This window comes from Saccopteryx bilineata, chromosome 3, assembly GCF_036850765.1.
Source record: "Saccopteryx bilineata isolate mSacBil1 chromosome 3, mSacBil1_pri_phased_curated, whole genome shotgun sequence".
In the NCBI taxonomy this organism is placed as follows: Eukaryota; Metazoa; Chordata; class Mammalia; order Chiroptera; family Emballonuridae; genus Saccopteryx; species Saccopteryx bilineata.
The window spans coordinates 271976906-271987121 of NC_089492.1; the positions used below are offsets into that span (position 1 = coordinate 271976906).

Here is a 10216-nt window from a genome sequence, read left to right on the forward strand (position 1 = left end):
TATTTGGTATTTTTGGGTTAAGGTGGCGGTGTAGTTATGCCAGTCACTGACAAAGTAAACAGATCTCTGCCCCCTGGGAACTTCTAGTGACAGTCTTACAGGGAGGTGCACAAGGACAGGATCTGTGGCTGAGTGTTTACCCCAGTTCTGGGATGGCACTGTGTCAGTGAGTGCTCTCCACCACCCTGTCCGGTGGTTGTCACTATTGTTACTATCATGGAAAAGATGAAGTAACAGACCCAACGTCAGACAGCTCCACAGTGAAGAGGCAGAGCCAGGAGCTGGCTCTTAACTCCAGAGCACTAGAAGTGCCTTTCTGTTCCTACTCTTCCTCTGGGCTTGGTGGGTTACTTTGAGCATAGGAGTAAGGTGCCTGAGGAAACGTGGCTTTCCTCTTCTGTGGGGCTGCATGGAAACCTTAGGACTCAGCACCCACGGCCTTGACTCATTTACCCCTTTTGTCTTGACTAAAAGGTCACATGATGTCCTTTAAAACCTTGGAGACACGACATGGGATTCCCCCATTGTATCCCCTAGAGTCCCGCTGCAGGGTTAGTGTTACCTAGTGTAGCTGATTGCTTAGCTCCTCCCTGGCCCTTGTCAGAGGGTCACATTGCACCCCGCCCCTCCCTCCTAGTCCCCTTATCTCTGTGCTGGCCTCTTCCTTGCAGAGCGCCAGTGGAACATGTGGATCCCAGGATTTGGCTCTGAAGAAATCCGACCCTACAAAAAAGCCTGCACCACAGAAGCTCACAAACAGGTGAGCCGTGGGCGTTCGTGGCAGCCACGCTGATCCCTTGAGCTGTGTCTCAGAGGGAGGGCTCACAGCCACATCGCTGCAGTTACCACTCCCCATCACAGCGTGCTTCTCTCAGGACCAGGGTCAGAGGGGGCAGGGACAGCGGGCTCCATGGGAGACCAATTGGATATTTCCTTGGCGCTGGGCTGTTGCCACAGACAGGTCTGTTTTTTCTCTTAACTCTGTGGGTAGCACATAAAGCTGTGGCATCTAGGTTCTTCTAAAATGGATGGCACATCATGAGTGGGACTCACCCCTGCCCATCTCCTTAAGGAAGTCTTCCTCTACTGTTGGTAATTTGAATATCACAGATGGCCCTATAACTGAGGACTGGTCAAGGAAAGCAGAAACACGTACTTGTGGTGGGAGGTAGCACCCAGACTGCCCTGCCAGGCATTCTGGCCCTGTTCTAGCTCAACTGTTGTTCTCTGTCACTCTTACCCTGGGACTGAGGAGTCAGTGTGAGAACCTAGCACCGCTCCTGCTGTAGAGCAAGGTGCCCCCATCATTGGTCAGTCTAGGGGCAGTGGTGGTCTCCTTTGGCAAGGCTGGTATCTTTTCTGTCTTAATTTAACTAGCTACTGTGCTTTGAAAAGTGAGCTTATTCTAAGCTTGACAGGCACTACTGGGCCATCCTGCCTGGGCATCTCTTGCTTTTCCATAGCACAGGATGTCTGAGTGGGTGTGTCTCCAGGGCTCACAGAGGGAGCCCTACGAGGAAGCCGTCAATAGCCTGAATCGAAGGAACACTTCTTCAGAAGGGAGTCCCTCCAAACAACAGATGGTCATTTGTCTCTGCTCCCAAATTATCCACTTTTTAGCCCTATTTATGTGTGTGTGTGTGTGTGTGTGTGTGTGTGTGTGTGTGTGTGTGTGTGTATTTATCAACAAATACCATAATGTTGGGACAATCTCTTGGTCAAAAAGAGTGAGCAAGGCAAATCAGTCATTTGGCCATGACTGATAATAGAAAAACCTGAAGTCTGTGATCTGCCTGTTTTCCAGGTAGGTTGTGGGAGAAGTTGCTGGTGTCAGTTTCCTTCATTGCAGATCATCAAGTATGAAATGGCCACAGGCTGGAAAAAGGGCCCCTCTTCTGTTTTCTCCATCACCAGAGAAGAGATTTGGTGGGGGTGGGAAGCCTAGAAAATGTGTGCCTAAACGGCCTTTCCCCTAAGTCTCAAAAAGGCAAGAACTGTCACCTTCTGCCATCCTGCTAGCCTTGAGCAGTTTGTTTTGGCGACCGATGGATCCACTGACCTGTCTACACGTCCCTGGCGCCCGCAGAATGTCCTCAGGATTGATGGCGCTCGCTGAGCTGCCCCGCGCCCGCGCCTGCGCCTGCAGGTTCAGCAGGCTCCAGCCTGGGATGTAGACCGCGCTGCCCGGTGGCCACAGTGGACATCCCACAAAGTTCCTGACACTAACCTGTGTATTGCTTGTTTCTCTTTCCTTTCAGAGAATGGCATTGATCCGGAAAACAACCAAGAAATAACACATGAGAAGGACAGGGAATGGACAGCAATGTATTTGGAGATACTTGAGCTGAGACCTCAGCCATCTCATCCTTGGATTTTTTTTTTAATGCTTTACAGAGAAGCATATATTTTTTATTAACAGTGCAGCAATATCTATAATGACTGAGAGGATCTGCCAAAAGAATAAAGCCTCCTGCCCCACGTTGGCCCCTCCCCCTGCCATCTCAAAGTGGAGCAATGTATCTTCCAGAGAAGATTTTATTTGTGGTTTATTATATAAGTGATTGAATATGGGACAGAGCAGTATGGTCTTGTTTGGTGAGACAGTATTAGCAGGATTTATAGAGATTTTTGTTTCCTTCTCCTTCCCCTTTTCCCTGTACTTTGTAATGTCAGTGTTTATATGACGTTCATTTGCTTTTCCAGAATAAAGAAATTATTGAAAGACACAGGGTGCATGGCTTACAGCCTTTGAGATCCCAGAGGGAGCCAGGAGGAGCAGCAAGGCTGAAGGCAGCACCCTAGTCAGCAGGTGGCAGCAGTGTTATTCATTTCTGGGGTTAGGAAAACCCAGCGATTTTCCATTCCTTTACTCCAAGGAAGGCTTACACCATCAGTAGAAATTTTTTTTTTTTTTTTTTTTTTTACAGAGGCAGAGATAGACAGGGACAGACAGACAGGAACAGAGAGAGATGAGAAGCATCAATCATCAGTTTCTCGTTGCACATTGCGACTTCTTAGTTGTTCATTGATTGCTTTCTCACATGTGCCTTGACTGTGGCCTTCAGCAGACCGAGTAACCCCTTGCTGGAGCCAGCGACCTTGGGTCCAAGCTGGCGAGCTCTTTGCTCAAGCCAGATGAGCCCGCGTGCGACCTCGGAGTCTCGAACCTGGGTACTTCCGCATCCCAGTCCGACGCTCTATCCACTGTGCCACCGCCTGGTCAGGCCCATCAGTAGAAATTTGAATCCAGTTTCTCTGCTATAGAATTGGGTAGGGCGACCTCTCATGAACCCCAAACTGAAGTGGTATCTTGGTTTTGGCAAAGCCTTTTTGAACTCGTCTGGAATTGCTAGAGAAAGTTGTGTTCATCCTGGGCCCAAAGGGCAGGATGCCTTGGCGAAAGGCCTGTTTGCTCTTGTTGGTATCCCTGATCCTGGTATTTTCACCATTGTGCAAAGGAAATCAGGCCTCCTGAGACCTCAGGGTCACGACCTTCACTGGCACCTACCATTGTCCTGTCCTATGCCCGGCATAGTCCTGTGGGTCACGAAGGCTTAATGGGCTTCAGGGTCGTGGCTGTCCCACCCAGGGCTCACCAGCACAGGCACACCCACCGTGCCCTGCTCTGGTAGGTCTGTCTCCTGAGGTTGGCCTGCAACGGGACCTGCTTTTCACTCCCTCCCACTCAGTTGGCCTCGTGACCCCCTGGGTCTCTTGAGAGAGCAGCGCAAAGGCTGTGCTGTGTTACTGTTGCTCTTGGCTGAGGTCTCATCATAGTACGCAGCGAGCTTCTCCCCTTTCTCCGGCGTCGTCTGTCACTCAACCACCAGGTCGCTCTTGAGTCCTACCACCAGGAAGAAGAGGTTGAAGGGTTTCACTTTCTTCAGGACCTCCTGATGCCACTGGGTGACACTCTCAGAGGACATTCTGTTGGTAACAGCAGACAGCAAAAGGCCTCCTGCCGAGTTCTGATAGTAGGAGCAAGTCACTGACCTCAGCAGCTGAGAAGGAGCCAGAATTAGTTTTGAATCCTCCATTGAGGACAGAAGGGGATGAGGGAATTCAGGCAGTGTAATGGAAAGAGCTGGGGTAGAGTCAAGAGACTTCAAATCCTTGATCAGCTGTAAGTCAGGTAAGTAGTTCCTCTCTCTGAGTCCTGTCCTGTCTGCATGGGGAAGGGACTTGTACATTCGGCAAGCATTTATGAGCTGTGCCCGGGCCTGGCAGCCAGTTACCATGATGAATAAAGAGGGAGCAATCATGTGGTTGGACATATACAACACTACCGCTGTGACGGGCTACGGAGGAGAGGAGAGGTTCCCAGGGTTGGGGAGGGGTCTGCCCAGTTGAGCCATAATTGGAGGGACCCAAGTGAAGGGGTGTGGCTCTCCTTCTGGTCAGAGGACTGTGTATGCCAGCCCTGAGGCCGTATAGTGAGGCCAGTTAGGTCAGGTCATGCAAGGCCTTGTAGGCCCCAGCGTAGTGGGCTTTACCCCAAAATAGCATGAACCATTGAAGGATTTTTTTTAGGTTTTATTTATTGATTTTAGAGAGAGGCGGGAGGAGCAGGAAGCATCAACTCATAGTAGTTGCTTCTTATAAATGCCTTGACTGGGCAAGCCCAGCATTTCAGACAAGTAACCTCAGTGTTTAAGGTCAGTGCATTATCTACTGCGCCACCACAGGTCAGGCTGTTGCAGAATTTTAAGCAGGAGCAGGACATGGTTAGATCTGCATTTTTTTAAAGGATTTATTTTTATTTTTATTTTTTTTAATTTTTTTTTTACAGAGACAGAGAGAGGGATAGACAGGAACAAAAAGATGAGAAGCATCAATCATTAGTTTCTCATTGCGCATTGCAACACCTTAGTTGTTCATTGATTGCTTTCTCATATGTGCCTTGACCATGGGCCTTCAGCAGACCGAGTAACCCCTTGCTCAAGCCAGCGACCTTGAGTCCAAGCTGGTGAGTTTCGCTCAAACCAGATGAGCCTGCGCTCAAATTGGCAACCTCGAGGTCTCGAACCTGGGTCCTCCGCTTCCCAGTCCGACGCTCTATCCACTGCGCCACCGCCTGGTCAGGCTAGAATTGCATTTTGAAAAGATCACTGGCCAGGCGGGGGAGCACAGATAGACTAAAGGAGGAAGAGAGGGCAATTGTGAAAGCAGAGATTTATCAGAAAAGGCATGGTGGTAGTCAAGTGGAGAGGCGGGTAAATCGGAAAAGTGGTTTAAAGTAGTGTCCTCACAGGCCCTGGTGACTGGATGTGGAGGTACAGAAGAGGGGTGTCACCAAGTGAGCTGTAAGGGATTCTCTGACTAGGTGTGTCCCCCTCTGGTGTGGCTCAGTCCCACCCTGGGCATGATGCTCTCTACCTCACTAAGCTAAGTAACCACATCCACTTGATTTTGATCCCCAGAACTTAGCAGAGTGCTGAGCACACTTAACACATGCTGAGGGGCTGCAGGGGTAGCAGGGCTGATGGCCTCGTGTGCTGCGGTGCTAGAAGGGTTGTAGAGTGCTTACAAGGTGTTATGTGCTGTGCTAAACACATTCTATGGATAAGCTCCTTGTATTCTCCCAAGAAACTTGGAGAAAAAAGAATGTACCTAGTATCTGTCAAGCACTCTATCTGCAATATCTCATTTAACCCCATTATCCAATGAGAAAACTAAGATTAAAGAGTTTAAGTAATTTACCCAGGATCACACAGTTGTGATGATGCTGAGGTTTCAGCCAAGTCCATCTGACTGCAGAGCTTGTACTCTTTGTGCGTGTGTGTGTGTGTGAGAGAGAGAGAGAGACTCGAGAGACAGAGGGACAGACAGAGGGACAGACAGGAAGGGAGAGAGATGAGAAGCATCAATTCTTTGTTGCAGCAGCTTAGTTGTTCATTGATTGTTTTCTCATATGTGCCTTGACGGGGGGGGGGGGGAGGGAGGGCTATAGCAGACCGAGTGACCCCTTGCTCGAGCCAACAAACTTCGGGTCAAGCTGGTGAGCTTTTGCTCAAACCAGATGAGCCCGTGCTCAATCTGGTGACCTCGGGGTCTCGAACCTGGGTCCTCTGCGTCCCAGTTCGACGCTCTACTCACTGCACAACTGCTTGGTCAGACCAGAGCTTGTACTCTTAACTGTGCCCTAAACGGTCTCCCTAAGTCCCAAAGAGACAGAGATGGGAGTGATTAAGGAACAAGAATAACATATGCAAAGGCTCAGAGATGTAAAGAAGTCAATGTGTCAATACTGTATGGCTGAGCCTGACCAGGCGGTGGTGCAGTGGATAGAGCATGGATAGACTCAGGTTTGGGACCCCGAGGTTGCCAGCTTGAGCATGGGCTCATCTGGTTTGAGCAAGGCTCACCATCTTGAGCCCAAGGTCACTAGCTCAAGCAAGGGGTCACTTGGTCTGCTGTAGCCCCCGGTCAAGGCACATATGAGAAATCAATCAATGAACAACTAAGGAACCTTAACGAAGAATTGATGTTTCTCATCTCTCTCCCTTTTTGTCTGTCCCTATCTGTCCCTCTCTCTGACTCTCTGTCTCTGCCACACACACACACAAAAATACTGTATGGCTGAAATACAAGGTACAACATTGGGAAAGAATGGCCAGAGATAAGCACAAAGTAAACCTGGGGTGTGGACAGGGCTCAGGCTTAGTGGTGTGGTCTAGTGCCCATCCTTCAGAGGCTGCTGTGTATGTGTGGTCTTGCAGGAGGTAGAAGGTGTAGTATGGGAAGGTCAGCTTCCCACCCCTCTTCAGCCTGAGCAATCTCTGTCTCAATGGGTCATTTTATGCTATAAGAAAGATTCTGGGCCCTGGCCGGTTGGCTCAGTGGTGGAGCGTTGGCCTGGTGTGCAGGAGTCCCGGGTTCGATTCCCGGCCAGGGCACACAGGAGAGGCGCCCATCTGCTTCTCCACCCCTCCCCCTCTCCTTCCTCTCTGTCTCTCTCTTCCCCTCCCGCAGCTGAGGCCCCATTGGAGCAAAGATGGCCCGGGCGCTGAGGATGGCTCTGTGGCCTTTGCCTCAGGCGCTAGAATGGCTCTGGATGCAACAGAGTGACGCCTCAGAGGGGCAGAGCATCGCCCCCTGGTGGGCATGCCGGGTGGATCCCGGTCGGGCGCATGTGGGAGTCTGTCTGACTGCCTCCCCGTTTCCAGCGTCGGAAAAATGCAAAAAAAAAAAAAAGATTCTGGCCCTGGCTGGTTGGCTCAGTGGTAGAGCGTCGGCCTGGCGTGCAGGAGTCCCGGGTTCGATTCCCGGCCAGGGCACACAGGAGAAGCACCCATCTGCTTCTCCACCCCTCCCCCTCTCCTTCCTCTCTGTCTCTCTCTTCCCCTCCTGCAGCGGAGGCTCCATTGGAGCAAAGTTTGCCCGGGCGCTGAGGATGGCCCTGTGCCCTCTGCCTCAGGCGCTAGAGTGGCTCTGGTTGCAACAGAGTGACGCCCCAGATGGGCAGAGCATCGGCCCCTGGTGGGCATGCCAGGTGGATCCTGGTCGGGCGCATGCAGGAGTCTGTCTCTCTCTGCCTCCCTGCTTCTCACTTTAGAAAAACACACACACAAAAAAAAAAGCCTCGCTTTGACTGCCAGTGTGGAGAGTGGAAGCAGACAGAAGGGCAACCAGCCAGGAAGTTGCTGCAGTGAATTTGGGCTAAAGGGAAAGGAGTAAGGAAAGCTTAGGAGGTTATCCTGAGCAAGCACTAACCAAAACGCAGGGGGAGGGGTTGGTTGCAACAACAGGGTGAGTTTGAGAACAAGGAGGGGAGATGTGAGAACAGGAAGCCTTCCTGGAGAGGGTCCCCTGGGCCTTCATGAGGTGAGGCAGGGAAGGGAGGGCACAGCTGCACTGTTATAAAACAGTTTGTCCACCTGGCACTGGCAGACCAAACACAACACTGAGAACTGCAGTGCAGAAACACTGGCTTTTACCATGAATGGTCATCCAAGAGAACAGGAAGCTCAAAAGCCCAAACTCCCGGATGGCATGTAGGTTACAGGTTAAATAGAACAAAATCACAAGACACCGTGGGTTAGGGGTTTGGGGTTGTGTTGGGAGCTGATTGGTCAGAGGTGAGGTAAGGGTAATGAATTGTTTCATTAGGTCTAGAGTCTTTTGCTTCCCTGTCGGTTGCTGGTTTTGAGGGTTACTGATTATCCAGGGGAAAGGCTAGATCTCTGAGAGGCATATAAATACACACACACACACACACAGGGGGAGAGAGAGAGAGAGAGAGAGATGATTTCTAGAACTAGGATTTAAAGCTAAATTTAATTAGCCTGACCAGGAGGTGACGCAGTGGGTAGAGCGTTGGGCTAGGATGCAGAGGGCTCAGGTTCAGTACCCCGAGATCTCTGGTTTGAGTGCAGGCTCATTGGGCTTGAGCATGGGTTCACTGACTTGAGCGTGGGATCATAGACATGACCCCATGGTCACTGGCTTGAAGCCCAAGGTCATTGGCTTGAGCCAAAGATTGCTGACTTGAGAAAGGGGTCACTGGCTCGGCTAGAGCCCCTGGTCAAGGCACATATGAGAAAGCAATCAATGAACAACTAAGGAGCTGCAACGAAGAACTGAAGCTTCTCATCTCTTCCTTCCTGTCTTGTCTGTCTGTCCCTATCTATCCCACTGTCTCTTTCTCTCTCTCTCTCACTAATGTAATTAAAGTCATAAGGACCGTTGGTTTTAGGACTCAGGTCTTAAAATTTAGTTACAAAAGAAAAAGCCTCGCCCTGGCCAGTTGGCTCAGCGGTAGAGCGTCGGCCTAGTGTGCGGAGGACCCGGGTTCGATTCCCGGCCAGGGCACACAGGAGAAGCGCCCATTTGCTTCTCCACCCCTCCGCCGGGCCTTCCTCTCTGTCTCTCTCTTCCCCTCCCGCAGCCAAGGCTCCATTGGAGCAAAGATGGCCCGGGCGCTGGGGATGGCTCTGTAGCCTCTGCCTCAGGCGCTAGAGTGGCTCTGGTCGCAACATGGCGACGCCCAGGATGGGCAGAGCATCGCTCCCTGGTAGGCAGAGCCTCGCCCCCTGGTAGGCAGAGCATCCCCCCCTGGTGGGCGTGCCGGGTGGATCCCGGTCGGGCGCATGCGGGAGTCTGTCTGTCTCTCCCTGTTTCCAGCTTCAGAAAAATGCAAAAAATAAAAATAAATAAAAAATAAATAAAAACAAAAGAAAAAGCCTCTTGCCTGGCCTGTGGTGGTGCAGTGGATAAAGCACCACCCTGGAAGACTGAGTTTGCCAATTTGAAACCCTGAGCTTGCTCGGTCAAGGCACATACGAGAAGCAACTACTATGCGCTGATGCTTCCTGCTCCTTCCCCAACTCTCTCGCTATCTCCTCTCTCTAAAATCAGTAAATAAAAAAAATTTTTTTTAAAAAGGAAAAGGGCCAAGAAAAATTAAAAAGGAAAAGGGCCCTGGCCGGCTGGCTCAGTGGTAGAGCGTCGGCCTGGCATGTAGAAGTCCCAAGTTCCCAGCCAGGGCACACAGGAGCAGCGCCCATCTGCTTCTCCACCCCTCCCCCTCTCCTTCCTCTCTGTCTCTCTCTCTCTCTCTCTCTCTTCCCCTCCCGCAGCCAAGGCTCCATTGGAGCAAGGTTGGCCTCGTGCACTGAGGATGGCTCTGTAGCCTCTGCCTCAGGCGCTAGAGTGGCTCTGGTTGCAGCGGAGCGACGCCCCAGATGGGCACAGCATCGCCCCCTGGTGGGCATGCCAGGTGGATCCTGGTCGGGCACATTCAGGAGTCTGTCTGACTGCCTCCCCGTTTCCAACTTCGGAAAAATACAAAAAAAAAAAAAAAAAAAAAAAAAAAAAGAAAAGGCCCGCCTGACCTATGGTGGCGCAGTAGATAAAGCATCGACCTGGAATGCTGAGGTTGCCAGTTCAAAATCCTGGGCTTCCCTGGTCAAGGCACATATGGGAGTTGATGCTTCCTGCTCTTCCCCTTCCTCTCTCTCTTTCTCTCTACTCTCTCTCTAAAAATGAATTAATAAAAAAATTCTTTAAAATTATAAAAAAAGTAAAAAAAAAAAAAAAGAAAAGGCCCTTAGAATCACACAATGCAGCCCCTTATCTTATAGGTAAGAACATGCAGGTCCAGAGGAATCATATGACCTGTCTTAGGTCACTGGGGAGGCCAAGACTCAGACCTGTGCTCTTGGTCCAGAGTCTACCTGTTACATCAGTGGTAGTCAACCTGGTCTCTACTGCCCAC

The 10216-nt window shown here is 50.8% G+C and overlaps 1 protein-coding gene and 1 non-coding gene across 8 annotated transcripts in view; both read left to right on the plus strand.

The window, feature by feature from the left end:
* TAF12 (TATA-box binding protein associated factor 12) overlaps positions 1-2722 on the plus strand; it is a 28367-nt gene extending 25645 nt beyond the window's left edge. For all 7 annotated transcript variants that reach the window (XM_066269894.1, XM_066269895.1, XM_066269892.1 and 4 more), the window contains 2 exons: positions 672-760; positions 2259-2722. In XM_066269894.1, the coding sequence (XP_066125991.1) occupies positions 672-760; positions 2259-2294 (125 nt within the window). In that variant the 3' untranslated portion in view covers positions 2295-2722. The remainder of the gene's footprint in view (positions 1-671; positions 761-2258) is intronic.
* A 6013-nt stretch (positions 2723-8735) lies between these two features.
* Positions 8736-8811, plus strand: TRNAT-AGU (transfer RNA threonine (anticodon AGU)). The gene has a single exon. It is a non-coding gene; the product is annotated as a tRNA-Thr (tRNA).
* Positions 8812-10216: the final 1405 nt, after the last annotated feature.